The sequence below is a fragment of the Protopterus annectens genome, chromosome 6.part1, assembly GCF_019279795.1.
Source record: "Protopterus annectens isolate FY-2018-M chromosome 6.part1, PAN1.0, whole genome shotgun sequence".
NCBI lineage: Eukaryota > Metazoa > Chordata > Ceratodontiformes > Protopteridae > Protopterus > Protopterus annectens.
In genome coordinates this window covers 413,307,518-413,333,193 of record NC_056738.1, presented here as the reverse complement: position 1 = coordinate 413,333,193, position 25,676 = coordinate 413,307,518, and the positions used below count along the sequence as shown (strand labels likewise).

Sequence of the window (25,676 nt, the reverse complement as noted above, 5' to 3'; positions counted from 1 at the left end):
AAATTAAATACACTGGCAAGACGGACTAAGCAGAAACCTCATGGACCCACACGAGTGGAAACTGGAACCAAGAATTTTCAACATGTTGACAAGCAAATGGGGGAGCCCAGATATAGACTTGTTTGCCTCTCCCCAGAACTACCAATTAGACAAATTTTGCACAAGGACTCCCCACAAACAAGCCTGGAAAGTGGGTGCTCTGTCCTTCAGCTGGAAACCTATCAGTCTATGCCTTCCCCCCTCTGCCTCTGCTCTCCAAAGTACTACTAAAAATCAAACAGGACAAACCAAGGATGATTTTGATTGCTCCAGACTGGTCGCGCCAACACTGGTACCCCCTCCTGTGCAGTGTGTCATGGTTATCTCCATGGCATCTGCCTCAGACTCCTTCCCTGCTGTCTCAGCAGGAGAACCAGATTCTGCACCCTCAGCTTCTAACAGTGAACCTTACAGCCTGGCTAATTACTTAATCTCTCCTTTACCATCCCTCAGCAAACCTGTGATGGATATTTTAGAGGCAAGGAGGCCTAGTACTAGAAAATCTTATGCTGAAAAATGGAAAAGATTCTGTGCCTGGAACCAGTCTCAAGGGATGAGCACAGCAGCGCCCAATTTACCTCAGATTTTACAATACTTAACTGAGATGCTTCACAAGGGCCTGTCTTTTTCCTCCATTAAAATCCTTGCCTCAGCCATTTCAGCTCATTATAACACAGAACCCTCACCTTTTCTCTCATCCACTGCTCAAGCAGTTCCTCAGAGGGGCCAAAAAATTGAGACCACCCAGGAGAGCTCCAACCCCAGTCTGGGACCTTAACTTTGTCTTGGAGAAACTCACTCTACCTCCTTTCGAGCCAGCTGCTACTGCAGACTTAAAATGTATTTCTTGGAAAACAGCTTTCCTTTTAGCAATCACTTCAGCTAGAAGGGTATCTGAATTACAGACCCTTATGGCAGTGGAGCCTTTCATCATCTTTCGTGCGGACAGAGTGTCCCTCAGAACCAATCCATCCTTCATGCCCAAGGTGGTATCCAGTGTGGCTCTTAATCAATCCATTCATTTGCCAACCTTCTTTCCCAATCCACTGAATAAAGGGGAACGGATACTGCATTCCTTAGATGTGACTAAACTTCAAAGGAAATCTGAACAACTGCTGGGGGCATTTGCTGCAGGGGCAGAGGGGAAGGCTATTTCAAAGCAAACCATTTCTAAATGGATAAGCCATTGCATTCATTTCTGCTATAAGTACCATGGAAAACCTATTCCCCAGGTGATCGGACCTCACTCCACCAGGGCTACATCTACCTCTACAGCCTTTCTCAGAGGTGGCCCTACCGGGACATCCTAGAAGCTGCTACCTGGAGTTCTGTACATACTTTCACCAAGCATTATCAGTTGCCAGTTTTCTCTAAATCCAGAGCTGGCTTTGCCACTGCAGTCTTGCAAGGCCTTATAGCTGGCCCTAATGCTATCTAAATTCCTCCACCAAACCATAGCTTTAGGAATCTACCCAAAAGTAATGACTGCAACAGTGAAGTACAAAGAACATAGTACAGTTGTGTACACCTACCATAAATGCAGATGTTAGTGTGTTCACTGTTGCAGTCCTGGTTACCCTGCCTCCGGCCCCCTAACTTCTTTTGGCTATACCTCTACTTTCCTTTGCCATGCTTAAAAGCCTTTTTGGTGTATTTGCTTTTTTGTTGGAGGTATATGTTTGTGCTTTTATATTTAATTGCTTCCCATTAGGGGGGCACCTGACATCTGGGGCAAGCAAAACTGATGTAATTGCGTCTGCTGCATGGTTCATACCCCTGATGACCTGACGTCATGGAAGAAGGGATAGCAACCGACGCAGGACCCAAGACTTTGTTAATCAGGCAGACTGAGGGCTACCTGCAAGCAGATAACCCAAATGTAATGACTGCAACAGTGAATACACTGGAACATCTACATTCATGGTAAGTGTACACAACTGTACTTTTTGTGTTCTGGTGACATCAGCAGCATGTAGACATATGTTGACTCTTTCTCTGCTCCCTATGGGTTGGTTAACTAATTAAAAAGTGAGAAGTATTTCTTCTTGTGTCTAGGCTAATTCTTATCAAGATTTCTGTAGTCTGTCTATTTGAAAGTGTGTGGCTGTTGAGCTTTCCTGACTTAAGACTAAATGTGCTCAGTTGTTTGTCACATGGCCACGTGCTGGGATAGCTAAAAAAAATTGTGCTGCGGAGAATACAGTAGTAGTGTGCAATAATATTGGAAACAAGAACATTGTATAAAAGTGATTCTGTAATATTGGAACTGCAGAAGATGACCAATATCTTACCAGAGCTGACTCCCAGGTCAAAGATCGAGAAGCAGCCATTACAGATCAAGCTAATCATCTGACTGCACATGTCTTTGAGAGTTAAGACTTCAAACAGCTTCTTCAGCAAGCTGAAGCAAAAAATGAGCTCTTTGAAAGAAAATTTATTGACTTAGAGGATAGAAGCTGGAGGGAAAAAAAATGTTTGCTGGAAGTGCTGGAGACAGTAGAGAGTTGTGATTGCTTGACCTTTCTAGCATACAATCTAGCTGAATGGACAAGAATGCCTCAGCAGGACATCATCATTGAGTGGGCGGGCCCGTAGCGTACCTCTTCCACGACCCGTTAGACTATGCAGTCCCTATCCAGTTGTATTTAGTGTCCTCAGCTGTGCTGTTAAGGAAAGGGTTCTGGGCTAAATCTGAGAAATGGGCAAGTCTTTAACAGTTAATTAAGCTGCTGTGTTCATTGAGCCTTGTCAGTCGTCTTCTTCCGGCTTTTCCCGGTTAGGGGTAGCCACAGCGGATCACCTGTCGAAATTTCAACCAGCCATGTGTCTTGTCTGTCGTAATAGCTAGAAATACCTGTTATTCTATCTTGCTATTTTAAAAGTCTGTTTGCCCAGTTGTGCAGTTTTTTTGTAGACTGAAATTGCTTGCTGTAAACTGCAGCAATCCACCGAAGGCTTGTTGAATGATAGAAGGTGGCACATGTTGCAGCTCAGTCTGCTTTGAAGAACAAGTGACATTTTTAACTCTTGTTATCCATCAATTGCAAGTTGCCATGAGCTTTCATCAGGTGGACTAAGTAAATCAAGGACTCTAATGGGGAGCAGGGCATCAGGAGGTTTTGGGTTATGTATTTTATACAGATTTAATCTATTGTTGATGTTTTCAATGGCAGAATTTGAGGTGGTCTCTGTTGGTTCCCTTCAAAAGGTGGCACGTCTACCTCCTTTCACGGTTAGTGTTTGTTGGATTTGTATATAGTTCAGTTAATGGCAATAATTTTTAGATGGTTAAATTTCACATTTTGCAATGAGCCCCACTTTCAGTCATTTTCTCAGACATCATTTAGTGTTTATATTTAGTATCATGTGCCTGTTCACAGTGGGTGTTTAAACTTTTTAATAGGGAAATGTCACATTCACAGATTACTTTGTCCATTGTTTAGAAGACTGTAATAGTTAAATTATCCTGGAATGTGAATGGTGTAGTAAATGAGCTCAAAAGGGTAAAGGTATTTGCATATATTTATGCAGTCATAATAGCATTTAATTTGTCTTCAAGCGACACACTTGCCACAAAGAGAGCAGAGAGCATAATGCTTTGTTTAAAGGTAGAAACCTTGAAGAATAATTTTCCTTTTGTTCTATTATATGTATGGAGGACTGATAATACATAATGTCCCTTTTAATGTTGTAGAAATTACTTAACATGACCTCAGAAAGTATGTTTTGGTGAAAAGGAGGCTTTATGGGCAGAATTTTTATTAGATTGTTTACCTTTCACCTGGCACATCAGTAAGAAAATTTGCATTTCTTGTCAAGGGAGTGGGTGTCTTAACAGGGCATGTCACTGCTGGTAGGTGACTGAAGCATTGTTACTAATCTTGGTGTGGTATCAGCAGTACCTAAGAGAAATAAATTCTCTGTGGGAAGATTCTTTAAAAAGCGACCGTCTTTTTGGCATGATAGATGCCCATATGCCCTTCGGTTTCTCTTCTCAGATATACACTAACTTATTCAGTACTTTATCCCCCAACACACAGGTCTCAGACCATGCTCGTATTAGATTAGGTATTCTTCGTGTTTCACTGTTGCAGTCATTACATTTGGGTAATCTGCTGGCAGGTTGCCCTCAGTCGGCAACAAAGTCATAGGTCCTTCATCGGTTGCTGTCCCTTCTTCCATGACGTCAGGTCGTCAGGGGTATAAAACACACAGCTGACGCCGTTACATCAGTCTTTCTTGCCGTGCGGTGCTCGAAGCAGAAGCAGTTCTCAAGTGCCGGTCAGCCGACTCCTGAAATTTTCATTTTCGTGTTTCAGAACCGAAGTCTTCAACTAAAAAGCTAAGTACCCCGTTGGGAAACTTTTTCTAGCTCTTTAACGATGTCAGTAAAAGTTAATAATTGCATTACTTGTGGGAAGCAAATACCTCATAAGGATTTTCATTTGTACTGTATTCCTTGCCTAGGCCCTGACCACAACGTACCTTGCTGTCGGTTTTGTGCTAAATTTAATCAACGCACTATTAAACATCTGTATATTTTTGCCTCTAAATATTTTGGCTCACAGTTTAATTATCCAGAAATGTCGCCATTTAGCAATACCTAAAAAACGCAAAGAAAAAGAGACAGGCCATCGAGGTCCAAAACTGACGACGCTTCTAAGCCAGTCGCTAGTTCACCGGTACTCAGTGAGGCGCTTTTGCAGCCCCTGATACCCGCTACTTCTGATTCGCAAGCCTCTACTGAGACCCATTCGCAGTCCGGTATGCCGCGAGATGCTTCAATTATGGAACCCGCGGATGTTTCTATCTTAGATGGGTCCGGAGCCGCTGTGCAAGCACCGGCTTCTGAGGGTGTTTTCAGGCCTACAGATTTATATATTAGACCGATGCCATCTTCAAAACTAAGGCCAAAATCTAAATCTATGTCTAAAAAACTGACACCTGGGCCACATGTGCAGGCCCCTATGCTTAAAAAACAAATGATCAAAATGGCTGAAGATTTAATTACTCTGATCAGGGGTAGCCAACCCCCCACCCACCCACCCTTCTAAAGAGGTCTAGGCAAGACATTGATTATGAATCCTCTGAACAGGATTCTATTTCTTCTGACTCTTCTAATGAACAGGATTTGTCTATACCTACTTATGAGGACTCTGATGCAGAAGATTCCATTCCTTCTGCTTCTTCCCCTGAGGATTTTTCTTTTGGGGAAACTTTACATACCTTAAGGGAACATTTCCACTGGGAAAGTCATGATTTCTCTGAATCTAAAAAGAGACTTGGGGATTTTCTTCTTCTTCCTCAGCATAGGCCTTTGGCTATTTCAAAGCAGATGGTTTCCAAATGGATAAGCCATGGTATTTGTTTCTGCTATATGCACCATGGTAAAACTGTCCCCCAGGGGATCAGATCTTATTCCACCAGGGCTGCATCTACTTCTACAGCCTTTCTCAGAGGTGTTCCTACCAGAGACATTCTAGAAGCTGCTACCTGGAGCTCAGTTCAGTACGTTCACCAAATATTACCATTTGCCTTTCTTCTCTAAATCCAGAGCTGGCTTTGCCACTGCTGTCCTGCAGGGCCTTATAGCTGGTCCAAATGTTGTATAAATCCATCCTCCCAACCATAGCTTTGGGAATCTACCCAAATGTAATGACTGCAACAGTGAAACACAAAGAACATAGTACAGTTGTGTACACTTACCGTAAATGTAGATGTTCAAGTGTATTCACTGTTGCAGTCCTGGTTACCCTCCCTCCAACCCCCTGTTTTTCTCTTACTGTACCTCTACTTTCCTTTACTATGCTTAAAAGCCTTTTTGGTGTATTTGCTTTTGTTTGGAGGTATATTTTTGTGTTTTTAATTACTTAAATATTTGGCTCCCCATTTGGGGGGCACCTGACATCTGGGGCAAGAAAAACTGATGTAATGGCGTTGGCTGCATGTTTTATACCCCTGACGACCTGACATCATGGAAGAAGGGACAGCAACCGATGCAGGACCGAAGACTTTGTTAATCAGGCCGACTGAGGGCAACCTGCCAGCAGATTACCCAAATGTAATGACTGCAACAGTGAATACACTCGAACATCTACATTTATGGTAAGTGTACACAACTGTACTTTCTGCATTTTTTCCAGTTCTCAAATTAAAACTTTGTCTTTACACAATGAATAATTGATTTCCAAAGAAGTTGTTTATTTGAGTGATATGTTTTGAGAGACCAAACAGTTAAGTAAAGATAGAATGTAACAAGGAACTGGATTAACCTTGAGCTCATGTCTAACTTCCTGTAAACCCATACAGATGGAATTAAGATGAGGAGACACGATTGTTTGAAGTACAGAAGAATATGCACAAAGGTTTGCCTGGACTTTAGGGAAAATGTTGGGATCGTAGACAATAGATGGGGGTCCTTATTATAATACAAAGCAGAACAGTCCCTTTGATACGTAAAATTAAATAAGATAACCTCTACTTAAAGTTGGATAAATAGTTTCCTAAGTGTTGGAAGCACTAGTAATTGGGAGAGGTTAGTCCTGTAGAATAAACAGGATGCTTAAAGTACTGATCTTTATTTTATTCCACTTTTGATAATTTCCAAAAAAAATTTAAAATAAAGTGAAAATCTACTGTCCCTCCTACATTTACTGATTTGGTTTCACTTATGGACTCTTTACATGCTTTAACTGCCAGCTTCCACCACACAAGTCAAGGCAAAAGATGAAGACAAATGACTCTCTGGACTAAGTTTAATGCTGACAGTTTGGAGAATTTCAAAATGTTTTATATGATCAGTCTTGTGCGTTGTAGTCATTGTTGATTACCTACTTTAGATGTGATGTCAATTTTCATTCTGCCCTTAACTGATGGGTTCTTATCTGATCATATGATCCAATTCGGCTGTTGCTAAAGCTCATGGCAACCAAAAACTTTCGAAATTCTCCCTTACCCAATGACCGTAATGCACAAGACGTGGTTGATTTCACTCTCTAGCTTTAGATAAGTAACCATTATTACTATTATTTCCTGTAATATTTTCAAATATTTATAATTTCATATATTTTTCCCCTACCCTTTTACTAAAAGAGTAAATCTTCTGTTACCGTAGTTGGTGTTTTCCCATTCTTTATCTGTCGTACACTTGTACTTCCTTTCTTAGTATTGTTAGTAATTTTTTCCTTTCCACACTTCATTGTAGTCGTTTTATTACCATTGTTAGTAGTTTTTCTTTCTTTCGTTCTATATATAAAACAAAGCCTTGTTCTTACTTAACAGTATATCTTTATATATTGGTAGTATACTGTCAGACAAAGGCCCCGCTGGTTTTAGAAAGTCCATTAAGTGTGGGCACAAGCTTCGATGCCCACACTTTTTGCATTTACTGCCTTGGGCCTTCACATTAACAGGAGGATTGCTCAAAATGTTGTGGCTTTAATCCAAGGTCCTAAGCTCAGAGGAAAAATAAACTCCTGTTGAATGGTTTGCTCTCTTCTGCTTTCGGAATGACAATATCTGGGGCTCAATCCCCCAAAGGTCAAGATTTAAAGCCTTCTCCGAGACCATCCACATCGTCCATCCAGGTCTCGAAGCAGTCCAGGAAAGTTCCAAGCCAGATCTAGCCTTCCCCTCGAATCCAAAAAAAAAAAAAATTGTTGAACCCAAATCCGACAAAAGAGTTACTGGATCAGACTACCTCCAGCCCTGTTTCTCTACCAAGGACAAGATATTCACCACCCATTGATTGATCCGTTGCCTTCAAGAGTGCCTTCGCCATTTTTGAAACTTCAGTCCAGGTCCCCTTCCCAGGTTTTGACTCGTTCTTTCAGAGGTTTGATGGAGAAAGACATGGAGAGAGTGGTGCTGAAGATTCTCTTGAAGCAGAGTTAGATGGGTGTCTTGGCTCCTTACCCCATCAGGTCAGGTCAGGACATCCATCCTTCGATTACACCCTCATGTCCAGTTCCTCCTCTTAATCCTTTAACTGTCATAGTCCCTGGATTCTAGCTGTCCTGCTCCATCTGCTTCAGATCTGAAATTTCACTCGAGTGCTCCACTTCAGTCAGATCCGGAGGGCTCTTGGAGCCGTAGCTTCAATGTCAGCACTGAGGTATTGGAATAGTCTCCGAAGTTGTTGGAGCAGTCTCTGTAACTTGGAGCTTTGGCACTGGATATTTTGGCTCCTGCTTCCTCCTCGGGGAGATTGCTCTCTGGGCAGGGGAGGACTCTAGTCCAGAAACTTATCTTTTCGGCGCTGATGTCTTCTCTCTTTCCGGGGCCATCAGCCTTCGAGGTTGAGAAGAGGGTGTTTTCTTCCTTGCCAGAATGGATGGTTCCAACCCCCTCGGATCTTCAGCCTTCTACTTTGATGTCTCTGCGCTCGGAGCCTCATCACTCTTTACCACAGGGACAGCCAGTCTGAGACACCAAGGCTTCCCAGCAGGGTATTTGTTTCTTCCGATACCTCCCCAGAGCATCCCATTGAGGAGGTCCCTCGAAAGAAGTGTAAGAGGAAGCACTTGGACTCTCCAGAAGAGTTGGTCATGGAGGATCTGGACTTTACTGAAGGTGAAGGGTCCCCACAGTCACCTCCTGAAGATGTCTCATTTGGAGACATCCTTGAAATCAAAAAACAGAGGTGGTGGACGCCCAGCAGCCCTTCATCTGAGGAGTCTGTATTCCTGGAGGTTTTCAGTACTGGCCCATCTGCCTCCTAGGTTACTCCTTCCATTGATACGCTTATTGAATTGGTCTCTTGGGCATGGAAGAAACCTGACACAGTTGGACCTATACCCAGGAGACCAGACAAGATTATGGCACCACCTTCATATAAGCCGTTTTGGGGAAAGGGGTACTCGTCAATGCCGTGATCATGGCAGCGGCCACCAAAAAGAAACTTGCCGAAGAGAGTTCCACTGTTGATCCCTCTAACAGGGAGTCTAGGGCAAGGGACAGGTTTGGGAATTGTCTATACTTCAGCGACCTTCACCTTATGATCACTGAATTATTTGACACGTTTTACAAGATTGCAGAGGGATTTGATTAAGAAAAACTAATACCCTCTCAGGATCAGTTTCTGCAGAGGTCCAGTCATCTATGACTTCTCAGTTGGCTACCTTTCAACCTATTTCAAATTCATCCATTAGGCTTACTTTGCATGTAGCCGAAGAAACCTCAAGGGCAGCGGGTCCAGGCATTTCCATCAGGACACATGACTGGATGCGTTTATGTGGTTTTGCGGAGCCATCCAAGTCTTTGTTAATCAGTGCTCCTTTTGTGACAGTACATCTTTGTTTGGCCCCAAAGTGAAGGATACATTATCCAGGTGTGAGAAGGATGGAAAGATCCTCTCTGCCGTGAGCATGCAACCTTTGAAGGATTGAAAAACGTTCTCTAAGAATTGAAGAGGTGGTCAAAAGATGTGGTTCAAGAAATCCCAGGGTCCTTTCCAGGAGACACATGGGGGGGAACTCAAATGACGGTGGCCCTCAAAACCAGGGGTCCAGAGATTTTCTTTGACAGACCCTACCAGCACTCCTGAAAGGAGGCCTGATTGCCCACTTCTGGAGGCAATCAGCAGTCTGTTATCCCTGTATCAGAGAGCCTGTCTGGACATGACATAAAAGATACTAGGGTGCAGATGATTATTTCCAGAGGTTATATAATACCCTTTTCCCTTCCACCTCCAATCTGAAGAAAAATCCTCAGTGTTCCACCCAGTCAGAGGAAAGAAGCAGCAATTCAGATACAAAAGCTGCTAGAAAAAAATCATCCAAGAGGTCCTGCCAGACCAGATAGAATCCGGAATTTACTCAACAAGGTTCTTTTTAGTGCCAAAGAAAACAGGGGACTGGAGACCAGTTTTAGATCTCAACTTGAAAAAAAGTCAGTTCAATGTACCAAGTTTCAGATGGTTAGAGTTCAGTCCATCCTCCCTTTTCTGGGTAACGATGACTGGATGTGCTTGATAGACCTTCGCATACTGTCACATAAAGATGAACAGATGAACCCAGAAAGTACTTGGGCTTCTGGCTGGGAGCTGCCAAGTCAGAGTTCTGCCCTTTGGTCTCACCACAACCCCCAGGGTGTTCACCTAATGTGTGGCAGTAGTAGCAGCTCACTTGAGACTGGTAGGATTCCGGGTGCTTCCATATCTAGACGACTGGTTCATTACTGCCCTGACCAGGCATCAGTTAATAAGGGTAAGAGATCAGGTTTTCCATATGTGTTCTCATCTGAGGATAACCAAAAATTGCAAGTCTCAGTGGGAACCAACTCAAAATTTGGAATTCATAGGAGAAGTTTTCAACACAGTCAACAGTAGCTTCACTGTCCCCAGTAGCTTCAAACTATAAGATCATAGGTCAGATTATATATAATCTGCAGTACCAAGATTTCAGCCCGCTTGGTCCTTCAAGCCCTAGGACACTGCTACCTTTATCCAGATTTTACATGAGGATTCGCCAATGGATGTTAGCAACACAGTGGTAGATTCTTTACCAACCCGTATCAACTCTGATATGAATCACTCAGATATGCAAGAGTGATCTCGGGTGGTGGATTCAGTCAGATTAGGTTTTACAAGGCCATCCATTCATTCCCCCTCATCCCAAAGCCATAGTGACCACAGACTCTTCCCATTTGGAGTGGGAGGGCATTTCCTGAGGAAGACACTCCAAGGCACTTGGTTCTCCCAAAGAGGCCAATTTGCAATTCAATGTCCTAGAGATGAGAGCAGTGCTTTTAGCATTGCAGGCCTTCTGAGATGCTGTCCCTTTGGGGACAATTGCAAATCAAATGGACATTGTCAGTAGTTTGGTGCATCAACAAACAAGGAGGGACCAGATCTTATCCTTTGTGTCGAGAAGCTCTGAGTGTAGCAGTGGGTAATCTCATCCAACCGCTTTCTCATAGCAACACACATTCCAGAGAAGTCTAATATGATAGCAGACAAAGTGAACAGGAACATTCTTCTACCTTACAAATGGTCTCTCAACAAGAATGTGACTGAGATGATTTTTCTTCGATGGAGCCAGCCTTGCTGTGATCGTTTGAGTCTGTCCTAAACAACAAATGCAGCAGCTACTTTGCCCTAATCCCCTCACAGGGGGAATCTCCAAGGGATGTTGTACTTTATGATTAGCCCCCCCAGTCTACTTTATGCCTACCGACCAATCCCATTAATTTCAAAATTCCTGCAGAAAGCTGCCATGTTGAAGAGCAAAAGTCATCCTCATTGCACCTTACTGGCCTCAGCACATTTGTTTTCCCTTTCTTTGGTATCACTTGGTTCACCAACCTTGGATTCTGGATCTGACTCCAGACCTCCTGCCTCACCTGACAGGCATCATCCATCCCAACATATCAAATCTCGGGTGGACTTCCTGGTTTCCCCAGTTCCTTTAATAGCCAGACAACCTATGTTGTCTTCCCCTGTCCGACATATGATTTTATCTTCCCATAAACCTTCACGTAAACTCTATTCCAGTAAATGGAAAACATTTGTTTGCTGGACACATCAAAATCATGTTGAACCTTTTTCAGCTCCGGTACATAACATAGTTGAGTTTTTGGCTGTACGTCTCAAAGAATGAACTTGTTCCCCAAGCAACAAAGTTCAATTAACAGCTATGTCATAGTTTCACATTGGATTTGAGGGTTACTCAGTAGCTTCTCATGAGTTGTGCAGAGTTTTCCTGAGGGGCACTCTACTTTTAAGACCACATTTTAAGGCTGCTACTCCCCTATGAGACCTTAGTCAGGTATCTTTGTTTACAAACTTCTGGAAGAATGAGATTTTAAAGGGACATCACTGCCCTTTATACTGAGCTCCAGATAGTTTCTTTCTTTACTCAGTGCATGCAGTTTTATATCTCTTTATTTATGCATGTTAAATATTTTCTTTATGGTAGAAATCAGCAAACAAGATCTGAGTTAGTTTAGGCTTCGTGCATTATGGGTAAGGGAGAAGCTTGAGAGTTTTTGGTTGCCACAAGCTTTAGCAACGGCAGAGTCTGATCTGAGGATTGAATCCAAACCCATCAGTTGAGGATGAATGAAAATAGACAACACAGATGCAACATTATGGTAAGTACATAACTTCTTTTTAATACTGTTTTAAGTGTTATCTTTTTGTTCAGATTTTTTTTAAGATACTGATAACAAAAAGCTTGGTTTATGGCATTCTTTGTGCCAGAAACTTGTTCGTCACACAACTAGCTTCAACTTGCAGTAGTTAATTCATTTTTTTTTTTTTTTTTTTTTTTTTTTTTTTTGCAGTGCCACAGGGTATCATTCCACCATTTCCTCCTGGTATATTTCCTCTTTGGCCACCCATTGGTCCCTTTCCTCCAGTGCCAGCAGCGCAGGCTCAAAATAATCCTCAGACTCCATCAGGAAGCTCCTCCACTGCACCCAGCAGTGCACCGTCTACTACAGGAACTCAAACAGCTGGTAAATTGATGCTGAGAATTGTATGTGTATTTGTAAAGCTATAAATGGTGTATAACGTAGGCTACATAAAGCATTATTGCAAAATATTCAAACTGCAAAAACAGTAGATTGTCATCTTGTGTAATCTTATTAACCATACTACTTGTAAGTCAGATATATTGAATATGCCATGCAAGTTTTACATGCATCTTATTTTTCAGAATGCTTTCCCCATGTTTGTCTGTGTGTCCTGTTTCTTTTTGGAACTCTTTTCTATAGTTTGGCATTCATTCCTCTTTTTAAGGCATTAGTGGTAGTGTATGGCATTATTTGCCGTCTTATTTCTGCAGTGTGTGTGTATGTGTTCATGTAACTGAATTGTTCACACTTCCTTTTTGTATAGGTTGCCAGTGAATTTTAAAATCTATTTATTTTGGGTCTTGAGACCCAAGAGCAATAAAGTACTGTCTTCCATTTTTTTTATGTGCTTGTCTAGAATTGTACTTGAGTGCATGCTTTTTAAAACTTGTTTCTAGTGTTTACACTACAAAATTTCTCGGTTAAATGTATTAAGAAAGAAATGAGTGTTACTATGAGTGTTACTGTTTTAGTACGTTCTCTTGAGCTGTATGGTAAAGGCTGTGTGGGACAATGTCAAAGCATAATAAACTGACATGTTTTCATTTGTGGAACAGGGTGGGGGTGTTTGACCTGTTTTAAGTTACATTTTGCCAAATTCTGTGAAAGTGCACTGCGTGTGTGCTCTTTCCTCCTGCACTGTAGTATATGCAAGTAGGTGACGTGTGTATGATGATCAGCATTGCAGTACTGATTCTTATATCTTCTGCCATGCAGAAGTCCTCTACCAGCCCAATTTAGTCTTTGCATCCCTAATTGATGGACATCCAAGGACTGACATATGGACTTCATAGTGTGAGGGGAGGCAGTCAACACCATGTTCATTTATTTCTAGCCATGCAGTCGGATGTGCTACCACATTTTATCAGATGCTTGCAGTCCATCAGGAGACACTTTTTGTCCAGAGTTCTTTACAACCTGCATTCATATAAGTACTCCACTGGGGAAAGTTTTCTTCCAATTAATGTTGAAAAAGGTCAATAACTGCTTGAAGTGTGGGAAGCAATTTTTGCATAAAGATTTTCATTCCTTTTGTCCGTTTTGTTTGGGGCCACAGTACAATGTTTGTATGTCAGGATTGTGCTAGGTTTCGAGCGAAACATATGGCCAGAGTCCTCACAGCTCACATACAGTCCTATGACCCAATTCCTATCTCCTGTTATTCCTTTGCTTCATCTGCTACCTTGCTCAAGAAATGCAAAGGTAAAAAGTCAAATGAAAAGGATACAATAGATGACAGAGAATTCCTGTTCTACGTACAAGTCTGCAGACTCAGGTGAGGTGCTTTTGCAGCCCCCTGGGCCAACTACTAGGTGTGAACCTCAAGCATGACCCTTTGGGAGGCACCATGGCAGCAGGCCAGTTGGTGTTTATTTCTCCATTGCCAATGCCTGTTGGAACTGAAATCGCTGTACAGGCTTCAGCTTCTGATGTCTGAGCATTGGCTACCAAAGGAGATAGTTTGTCTTCTTCGGCTGTTGTGTATAAACAAACTTCAGGACTTACTGATTACCTGACCATGTACGGAGGCATCCCTTTCTAAACTGATGCCTAAATCAAATAAACCAGTCATCTTACCTCAACCTATTACCCAGTCTTCAGCCACTGCTACACAAGGTGAAACTCAGGACCTTCTTAAAATAGTCCAGAAATTCATGGCCTCTATGAACTCCAGAGAGACCAACCAGACACAGCTTCCTACCCCACAAGCTTCAGGAGGTATCTGACTCTTCAGGATCTGGTGAGGAGGAAGAATTGTGTTATTCTGGACACCTTCCCCTCAATTCTACCTTAATTCTTACTGGTGACATCTTATGTTCTCTTCTTCAATCCTAGATTTATCCTTTGATGCTTTACATAAGATGAAGGATGCCTGTAATTGGGCGAGCAAAGAATTCTGTCAGGCCCAGACCAGTTTCAGGCAACTTCTAAGCCTGCCGTCTGACAGACCACTGGCTATTTTTGTGGTTCATGTAATACTAGATGATGTCTTTGAAAAAGAATCCCTGCAACCAGTGTCTCTGCCACCTATCCTAAAAAAACAAGATTATTTCTATACAATGCTTGACACCCACAAGCATTTCTGCAGGAACCCACTTGCTGATCCTTTAGTAGTGTTATTCAGTAAGGGAAGGGGTTGGCATAAATGGTTAAGGTGCTTACCTCATAGATACAAGGTACAGGGTTTGATTCTCACCTTTGAGGGAAATTGGTTAGGCTTAAAATGACCCACAAGTGTAGCTAGCCTAGTACTCACCTCTGAGCCTATGAATCCACAAAAATTGCCCCTAAGGGTGCTGTTAGAAACACCTTACATAATGGCAGAGAAAGTAGATTACTAGACAGATTTGGCAAAAAGATGTATACATCTGCTGGCCCTCTCTGAGGATTCTCAGTTGCCAGTTTTACATGTTTATTTGTTCCTATAAGGACTGTAAGTATTTTGTTACAAAAGCAGAGGGCATTGGAAGCATGGCTTTACAGAGGGATATACAGGAGACAGCTTACAGCCACACTGCAGGTATCCAGACATTCTCTAAAATGCAGTCACAGTGCATCATGTAAGGCAGCTGCTATGGGTTCTGTCACTCACGGATTCACCTGGCTGAGGATTCAGTCTCTCTGACTGAGTAAACTCTGAATTCCTGGATGCCCCACTGGGTAAATAATTCTTTTTTGGGTTTCCAGCAGAGAATATTTTTGGGAAATTGGACAAAAAGGGGAAGCAAACCGAAACTGTGAAGGAACTGTTTGTCTCCTACACATGTAAGTGTAGCAGGAAATACCCGTCTAAGCACTGGCCACTGCCTCATAGGGAAGATAAGGGGAGGCCTCTCTGATCAGATACCAAGACAGTCTAGAAGATAGCAACTTGGCAATGCCTTGGGGATCCAACGACACCTCTCCAGAGAGCATCTTGTGAACCCCCCCCCCCCCCAAACCTATGCCTTCTTTCTCCTGTCTAGTGGAAAAACTTTCTTCCTTCCTTCAACAATGGAAAGTCATAACCAGGAACCAGTAGATCCTAAACATCATAGGAAAGGGCTGTTTCATTCAGTTCAAGGAAAGCCCCCCCCCCTTGGGGATATCAAAGCCCCAAAAGACCAAGAGGATTTTCTCCCCCCCCCCCCATCTTACAAGAACTACTGCAGTAAGAGTCCATTCAGCCAGTCCCTACTGGAGAAGAAGCAACAGGGTTCTACACCAAGGTCTTTCTAGTCCCAAGAAAGGAAGACATCTGTAGACCAATCTTAGACCTTTCAAATTCAAAATGTTAACCCTTCAGAAACTTTTTCTGTGATCCTGTATAGTTACTCTACATCTAAAGGATGCCTATCTTCATGTTTTGTATTGCAAAGGAGCACAGGGTATACTATGCTTTGTGGCAGCAGGTTTACTGTACCAGTTTTGTGCTTTACCATTTGGTTTATCCACTGCTCCAAGGGTTTTCACCAAATGTCTACCTCCGGTTATAGCCTATCGCTGAACATTAGGGGTGTACATGTCTACCTTTACCTGGACGACTGTGTCATCCAGGGGATATCCATCTAGAACTTTAAACAACCTTGCAAGTTACCATGGAATGCTTTCAGGAGGTAGGCCTCATTCTTAACCTCCGCAAATCCCAACTTCAGCCTCAGACAAGAATTATTTTTCTGGGCTCATTGATTCAATGCAAAGGCCCCTTCATACTCCAAGACATAGTTTCCTTTATCAAACTGTCTGCTTCCAAAGCAGACAGTCTCCACAAGAGAATATCTGAGGCCCTGAGATACATGACATCCTGCATTCTAATGATTCCTCTTGCAAAACTGTACATGAGAAAACTCCAGTGCTTCCTAAAAACACTTGGAAACAACACCGTCAGCCCCTGGAAGTCCTGTTGCCTTTCCTTTGCTTAAAAAAATGAGTTACTTTGGTGGTAAGACACAATCATGCATAATCCAGGGGGTGTCTTCTCTCTACAAGAGACAGACAAGACAATCAGTACAGACAGTTCGGAGATCATGTGTGAGCACACTTAGGACTCTTGAAGGTGCAGGGTATCTGAACCCTAGAAGAGAGGAAACGTCACATAAACCAAAAAGAGTTGCTGGCTGTGTTTCTAGTGATGAAAGCCTTTGAAAGCAACCTGTCCCTAGGAGCACTGCCTATTTGGAAAGACAGCACCACAGTCATGTGATACATATGCAAGGGGGAACTCATTCTTGTCCCTTGTGCAGTCTGACAATAAAGATTTGTCTCTTGGCTTAAAAATTGCAGCTGACCCTTACAGCATCCTACATACCAGGCCAGAATGAATTTTTCTGAGCAGGGACCTTCCGGACCCCATCAAATGGATGCTGAAGAGAGAGCTTACTGGACCTCACTCATCAGTGGGGACACCCCAGCATAGATCTCTTTGCCTTTCCTCACACAGTCAACTACAAGAAAGCACTAGACAGGAACATGGAGGCCCAACACATTCTCCTCAAATAGACAGACCTCTTCCTATGTGCCTTTCCTCCACTCTCTCTGATCCATAGGGTACTGATAAACATGAGATCAGATGGGCCGAGCATGATGCTCAGCACCGGTTCTCCCTCCCCTTGACTGTTAGTGAAGGGCGATACTACATTCTGCCACTGGTGATGCATCTACTCGCCTAACTGTAAAGGTCTGTTATACATCCTCACCTGCCCACTGTCAAACTAACAGCATGGAGGATTGGATTTGAACATTAAAAAATGCAAAGTGCTCAACTGAAGTGCTGTCTAGCCTGAGAGACAATCAAACCTGCTACCATAAAATCATAATTATCCAAATGGAAGCAGTTTTCTTGGTGCCAGATGAAAAGTCTCGTGCCTTCAAGTGCAGACATAAATCTGGTGTTCGTATGTATTTCTGGGTTGTTTCACTTAGACAACACAAAAAAGCCAGCAAGTATGGGCCACAGTCACATCCAATTTTCTTTATTGAATAAGGTGAAAAAAATATCACCTTATTAGTCCATAGTGGAAAAAACCACAAATGTTCAAACCGGTTTCGGCTCCTAGGAGCCTTCCTCAGTGAAATACAAAAAAGTAATGCAAAACCAGAGTATCAAAATACATGCATATATAAATGATTAAACAATACCTAAAGGCCAATCACAACCAAGCATGAAAATATGTTATAATTGGTCATTAAGGCCAAGTGAAAACAAAGCTCCAAGTTTTATAATCCACCTTCTTTCCTTGGAGCTTAACAGTTGTTGCCAAAAATGTTTGTCTTTACATTTCCCCTTAATACAATCAATAACAACAAACTTAAATGAAGCAGAAACATGTGTTAAACAATGTTTATATAATGCATTGCTTATGCGTTTATGTTTGATGTCACTCAAATGCTCACAAATTCTAAGGCGGAAGGCTCGAGAAGTCTTTCCGACATAGAAAGCAGAACAATTGCAGGTCACCAAATAGATGACCCACTCAGTATTGCAATTGGCCCAAAAATTGATGGTGTTCGTATGTATTTCTGGGTTGTTTCACTTAGGCCTTTCTTTTTTCAGTGTCAAGGTGCAAGATTCTACCATCTCTGCCTGCCTACCTCTTTCCCCCCTATTTATGTTCACCCTCACTTAAAACAGTTCTTAAAAGGGGTTATGTATCCAAGACATCCCAGGAGAAACCCAGTCCCTTCTTAGGATTTAAACTATGTTCTAGAAAAACTAACCTTGCCACCTTTTGAGCCAGCATTTTCAACTACTTTAAAGATGTTCATGTGGATGACCACCTTGCTGATAGCGATCACCTCAGCCAGCTGAGTCTCAGAACTGCAAGCCCTGATGTGCAAAGAACTTTTCATTATTTTCCACAGGGACAGGGTAACCTTTATAACCTATCACCATCAGCCCCCTTTTTCCCATTTTCTATATGGGTTTGGGGTATCATGCTAACTGTCACCATGTGTCTCGATTCAATGCCACACTTCTGCCTTCTTTGACACACATGCCTGACTGTCACAGATCTTCTCTCACGCAATTCATCCACCTGTTTGCTGGATGTCCTCATTTCTTCTTACCTTACTGTCTTTCCCAAATAATTTTCACCAAATCGTCTTCTCTTTTGCACATGCGTCCAAACCACTGTAATCTGTTCTTTTATGTTTTCTGCAATTGGAACTACTTTGGCTTCTGCTTTTATATCCTCATCTCTTTTGTCTGTTCCACAGTGTGCATCCTACCACACTTCTCAGCCACTTCATTTCCATCACCACTCGCTTCCTCATCCTGTTATGCCTTTACTGCCCGGGTTTCTGTACTATACAGTAGTACTGGTTCCACCACTCTCTTGTCCACCTTACTTTTCAGCCTCTTTGGCATTCTTCTATCATAGACTACACTCAAGATTTTTCTTCTCAATTGAAGTCTAAGGTAGATGCTCTGGCGGAAGGCATTGAGTGTAAAGAATTACAAGATTTAGTACATGTTTCTGAACAGGTGGGTAAGCATTCTTTACAATGTGGTTTTGATGCTGTACAGGCCTCGTCCAGGGTGGCTGCCACTGGGTCAGTTCTTCGCAGGCACGCCTGGCTGAGGGATCAGAATTTATCTGAACATGTTAAGACAAGGATTTTGGATGCTCCTTTACAGTCTGATGTGTTGTTTGGTTCACCTGTGGAGTCAGTCTTGAAGAAAATGGAGGACAAGGCTAAGTCTATGCAGACTGTTAAAGATTTTTTGCAAGTTCAGCCTCCGAAGTTTAGTAGGAATTGGCCTGCTAAGGGGTGGACGTACCCTTCTTATGATTCACAGTCTAGGGGTAGATCTAGACGTGGTAGGGGCAGAGCTCAGAGCTCCTTCAGACCTAGAACAGGGAGTTCTCCTGCACATTCTTCAGGTGAGGGCAGGGGCCAGTCCTTTCGTAAACAGGCCCAATGACCTACCTTTTCAGCTGCCAGATCCTTCTTGCATGGCAGCACCTTTGGGGAGGAAGGTTGGCACTCTTCAAGGAAAATTGGAGTTTGATTACCCAAGACAGATGGGTATTAGATATCATACACCAAGGTTACAGGTTTTATTTCCGTACCTTGCCTCCTTTCAAAGGCATGCCGGACGTTCCTCCTCAGCAAAGACTAGAGGCTCACAAACAAATTTCTCTGCTGCTCCAAATAGGGGCCATACAACCGGTCCCTCTGCCAGAAGTGGGCCTAGGATTTTATTCTCGCCTGTTCCTAGTACCAAAGAAGGGGAACACGTGGAGACCAATTCTGGATTTATCTATCCTCAACACTTATCTGGACATTCCCAAGTTCAAAATGTTGACGTTACAACAGCTTTTACCTCTGCTGGGCAAAGATCACTGGACGGTGACTCTGGATCTCAAGGAGGCTTACCTTCATGTTCCTATCAGGCTAAGTTGCAGGAAGTATCTGCGTTTTCGAGCTGGGACTTCTCACTATCAGTTCTCTGCATTGCCCTTTGGCTTATCTACTGCGCCCAGAGTGTTTACGAAGGTTCTGGCTCCAGTGATAGCTTTCTTCAGGCTAAGAGGAATACAAATCTATCCTTATTTGGACGATTGCCTGATTCTGGCCCAAGGAAAGGACGAACTTCTTCATCATTTACAATATGTGATAGCAGTGCTAAGATGCCTGGGGTATTCTGTGAACGAAATAAAGTCCAGTCTAGTACCCTCTCAGGACATGTGCTTTCTGGGTGTGAGACTGAATACAGCATCCCAGATGGCCTTTTTGACCCCGGACAAACAAAAGAATCTTTCTCTTTACTTCCATCAATTGTCTCATCAGTCCAGGCTGACTGCAAGGACAGTCCTTCAAGCCTTGGGGTTCATGGCATCTTGTATTCTGGTGCTTCCCAATGCCAAACTGCATATGAGGAAGCTGCAATGGTATCTCAAAAATGTATGGACACAGCACTGCCAAGATATGGACACTGTCATTCAGATAATACCTTGCATTCAAAAGGAATTTTTGTGGTGGGCTCAGGAATGTCACCTAAACAAGGGACTCTCTGTGACCCGGCCAGAGGCGAGTCAGATTCTAACGACAGATGCCTCAGACAAAGCTTGGGAGCTCATCTAAATGGAAAGTGGGTACAAGACACGTGGCCTGCCAGACTTCAACATTTACATATCAACTTGAAGGAGATGTTAGCAGTCCAATTTGCATTGATAGCTTTCAAGGATTTACTCCTTCCTGGGCAGGTGTTGGTTCTAACAGACAACACAACTGTCATGTGGTACATCAACAAGCAAGGGGGAACACATTCTTATCCTCTATGCAGACAAGCAATGATTTTGTGGGAGACGGCTCTCAGTTTACAGCTAAATCTTCAGGCAAGGTTTCTGCCGGGAGCACAGAACTCCTTAGCAGATGTGTTGAGCAGACAAATTATGGATCCCCAAGAGTGGAAATTGGATCCTCATGTATTTCAGAAATTGACAGTGTTATGGGAAACTCCAGACATAGATCTGTTCGCTTCTCCACTAAACTACCAGTTGCCAAAGTTTTGCACAAAAAGGTTTCATCCCACAGCTTGAAAAGTGGATGCTCTCTCTTTCAATTGGAGCAATCTTCATGTGTATGCCTTTCCACCTCTGCCTCTCCTCCCAAAGGTACTCCTGAAGGTCAGACAGGACAAGCCAAAGATGATTTTAATAGCTCCAGATTGGCCTCGACAGCACTGGTACCCATTACTCAGAAGTCTGGTACGGGAGCCTCCATGGCCTTTGCCTTCGATTCCACACCTGCTGTCTCAGGAGAACAGTCATCTACTCAATGTAAAACTTCACTCTCTTCACCTAACAGCCTGGCATATTCTGTTTTAAACCCTGGAGGGTCTCAGCTTCCACAGCAGGTTTTGAATGTTATTTTGGAGGCCAGAAGGCCTAGTACAAGGAAAGTGTCAGATAAATGGAAGAGATTTTTATTTTGGAGTACAGCAAAGGAATTTGATGTTTCTAAGCCTAATTTAAGTGTGGCTCTTCAGTATCTTACTGAGTTACTGGACAAAGGTTTGTCCTTCTCTTCTATTAAGGTTCATGCTGCAGCAATTTCTGCTCACTATGACTGTGACCCACCATTGTTTTCTCATCCTTTGTTTAAGCAATTCCTTAGAGGGGCAAAGAATATAAGACCCCCACGTAGAGCTCCTACTCCTGCTTGGGATCTCAATTTTGTGTTGGAGAAACTCACTCTACAACCTTTTGAGCCTGCAGCTACTGCTGAGTTGAAATATTTATCATGGAAGACTGCTTTTTTGTTGGCCATTACCTCTGCGAGAAGGGTGTCTGAGTTACAGGCCCTTATGGCAGTTGAGCCTTTCTTAATTTTCCATAAGGATAGGGTGTCTTTGTACTAATCCTTCCTTTATGCCTAAAGTGGTTTCTAGTGTGGCTTTAAACCAAACTATTCATTTGCCTACTTTTTATGCAAACCCCCAAAATAAAGGGGAAAAGATTTTGCACACTTTGGATATACACAGGCAGTTGCGATATTATTTGAGCAGAACTAAAGGGTTCAGGCAGTCTCAGCAGTTATTTGTTTCATTTGCTTTGGGTTCTCAGGGCAAACCTGTGTCAAAACAAACTATTTCTAAGTGGATTGGGTTTTGTATTGCTTTCTGTTACTCCCATCTTGGTAAGGAGATTCCAGCTGGGATTAGGCCCCATTCCACTAGGGCTACTGCCACTTCTACAGCTTTTTAAGGGGGGTGGCAACTAAAGATATTTTAGAGGCAGCTACTTGGAGTTCAGTGCATACTTTCTCTAAGCATTACCACCTTCCACTTTACTCTAAATCTAGGGCTGGTTTTGCCACTGCAATTTTACAGGGCATTTTGGCAGCTCCTACTGCTTTATAGTCTTGCCATCCTCCCTTACCTCTGCTTTGGGATTCTACCCAAGTGTAAGGACTGCAGCAATGTGAGATGAAGAACATAGTACAGTTTTGTACCTACCATAAATGTAGATGTTCAAGATCCACATTGCTGCAGTCAATTTACCCTCCTTCCCTCTGTAGTTAGAGGCGGTTGTGTGGTTTGGGTTGTACATATTGTGAATATTGTATATATTGTACATAGGGTTAGTACTAGGGTGGTTGGTTGTTTTTTGCTGTCTTTTGGTTTTGACCTTTCTTTTTAGGGTCTTCTGACATCTGGGGCAAGAAAAGACTGAGGATATGACGTCGGTCATGCGCATTTGTACCCTGACGTCCTGATGTCAGTCTTAAGCGCCTTGACCGACGTCAGCCTAATACTTTGATATTCGGGCCGACCGAGGACAGCGGACTACCCAAGTGTAAGGACTGCAGCAATGTGGATCTTCGAACATCTACATTTATGGTAGGTACAAAACTGTACTTTTTGTGCTTTACCATTTGGTTTATCCACTGCTCCAAGGGTTTTCACCAAATGTCTACCTCCGGTTATAGCCCATCGCTGAACATTAGGGGTGTACATGTCTACCTTTACCTGGACGACTGTGTCATCCAGGGGATATCCATCTAGAACTTTAAACAGCCTTGCAAGTTACCATGGAATGCTTTCAGGAGGTAGGCCTCATTCTTAACCTCCGCAAATCCCAACTTCAGCCTCAGACAAGAATTATTTTTCTGGGCTCATTGATTCAGTACGGCAAAAGGCCCTTCATACTCCAAGACATAGTTTCCTTTATCAAACTGTCTGCTTCCAAAGCAGACAGTCTCCACAAGAGAATATCTGAGGCCCTGAGATACATGACATCCTGCATTCTAATGATTCCCCTTGCAAAACTGTACATGAGAAAACTCCAGTGCTTCCTAAAAACACTTGGAAACAACACCGTCAGCCCCTGGAAGTCCTGTTGCCTTTCCTTTGCTTAAAAAAATTAGTTACTTTGGTGGTAAGACACAATCATGCATAATCCAGGGGGTGTCTTCTCTCTACAAGAGACAGACAAGACAATCAGTACAGACAGTTCGGAGATCATGTGTGAGCACACTTAGGACTCTTGAAGGTGCAGGGTATCTGAACCCTAGAACAGAGGAAACGTCACATAAACCAAAAAGAGTTGCTGGCTGTGTTTCTAGTGATGAAAGCCTTTGAAAGCAACCTGTCCCTAGTAGCACTGCCTATTTGGAAAGACAGCACCACAGTCATGTGATACATATGCAAGGGGGAACTCATTCTTATCCCTTGTGCAGTCTGACAATAAAGATTTGTCTCTTGGCTTAAAAATTGCAGCTGACCCTTACAGCATCCTACATACCAGGCCAGAATGAATTTTTCTGAGCAGGGACCTTCCGGACCCCATCAAATGGATGCTGAAGAGAGAGCTTACTGGACCTCACTCATCAGTGGGGACACCCCAGCATAGATCTCTTTGCCTTTCCTCACACAGTCAACTACAAGAAAGCACTAGACAGGAACATGGAGGCCCAACACATTCTCCTCAAATAGACAGACCTCTTCCTATGTGCCTTTCCTCCACTCTCTCTGATCCATAGGGTACTGATAAACATGAGATCAGATGGGCCGAGCATGATGCTCAGCACCGGTTCTCCCTCCCCTTGACTGTTAGTGAAGGGCGATACTACATTCTGCCACTGGTGATGCATCTACTCGCCTAACTGTAAAGGTCTGTTATACATCCTCACCTGCCCACTGTCAAACTAACAGCATGGAGGATTGGATTTGAACATTAAAAAATGCAAAGTGCTCAACTGAAGTGCTGTCTAGCCTGAGAGACCATCAAACCTGCTACCATAAAATCATAATTATCCAAATGGAAGCAGTTTTCTTGGTGCCAGATGAAAAGTCTCGTGCCTTCAAGTGCAGACATAAATCTGGTGTTCGTATGTATTTCTGGGTTGTTTCACTTAGGCCTTTCTTTTTTCAGTGTCAAGGTGCAAGATTCTACCATCTCTGCCTGCCTACCTCTTTCCCCCCTATTTATGTTCACCCTCACTTAAAACAGTTCTTAAAAGGGGTTATGTATCCAAGACATCCCAGGAGAAACCCAGTCCCTTCTTAGGATTTAAACTATGTTCTAGAAAAACTAACCTTGCCACCTTTTGAGCCAGCATTTTCAACTACTTTAAAGATGTTCACGTGGATGACCACCTTGCTGATAGCGATCACCTCAGCCAGCTGAGTCTCAGAACTGCAAACCCTGATGTGCAAAGAACTTTTCATTGTTTTCCACAGGGACAGGGTAACCTTCATAACCTATCACCATCAGCCCCCTTTTTCCCATTTTCTATATGGGTTTGGGGTATCATGCTAACTGTCACCATGTGTCTCGATTCAATGCCACACTTCTGCCTTCTTTGACACACATGCCTGACTGTCACAGATCTTCTCTCACGCAATTCATCCACCTGTTTGCTGGATGTCCTCATTTCTTACCTTACTGTCTTTCCCAAATAATTTTCACCAAATCGTCTTCTCTTTTGCACATGCGTCCAAACCACTGTAATCTGTTCTTTTATGTTTTCTGCAATTGGAACTACTTTGGCTTCTGCTTTTATATCCTCATCTCTTTTGTCTGTTCCATAGTGTGCATCCTACCACACTTCTCAGCCACTTCATTTCGATCACCACTCGCTTCCTCATCCTGTTATGCCTTTACTGCCCAGGTTTCTGTACTATACAGTAGTACTGGTTCCACCACTCTCTTGTCCATCTTACTTTTCATCCTCTTTGGCATTCTTCTATCATAGACTACACTCAAGACTGTATGCCATTTGGCTGCAGCCCCTCTGATTCTAGCTTTGACCACTTCATTCAGACTTTCTCCTGAGTCGCCCCTCCCAAATACTTGAAGCTGTTAACCATAGCCGGCCTTAGGCATAGGCCAACTAGGCATCTGCCTAGGGCGCTGCTTTAGTAGGGGCACTTTTCCAGTATTTATTTGGTGTAGGTAGACCAAGATGGGGGCACTGGGTGGTGTGGTGTGGTGGGGGGGGGTGCCGTGGTGCTGCTTTTGCCTAGGGCACCAGTTGCCCTAAGGCCGCTCCTGCTGTTAACCTGTCCGACTATCTTCCCTTTTATCTCAATTCTCAGCTTTTTCTGATTTCCCCAATTTGCTGCCCTTACCACT

At 43.1% G+C, this 25,676-nt stretch overlaps 1 protein-coding gene across 3 annotated transcripts in view; it reads left to right on the top strand.

Annotated features, from left to right (window-relative positions):
• Window positions 1–25,676, top strand: part of SYVN1 (synoviolin 1) — a 1,102,750-nt gene that overhangs the window by 909,893 nt on the left and 167,181 nt on the right. For all 3 annotated transcript variants that reach the window (XM_044075840.1, XM_044075842.1, XM_044075841.1), the window contains exon 12: window positions 12,322–12,495. In XM_044075840.1, coding sequence (XP_043931775.1) covers window positions 12,322–12,495 — 174 coding nt within the window. The remainder of the gene's footprint in view (window positions 1–12,321; window positions 12,496–25,676) is intronic.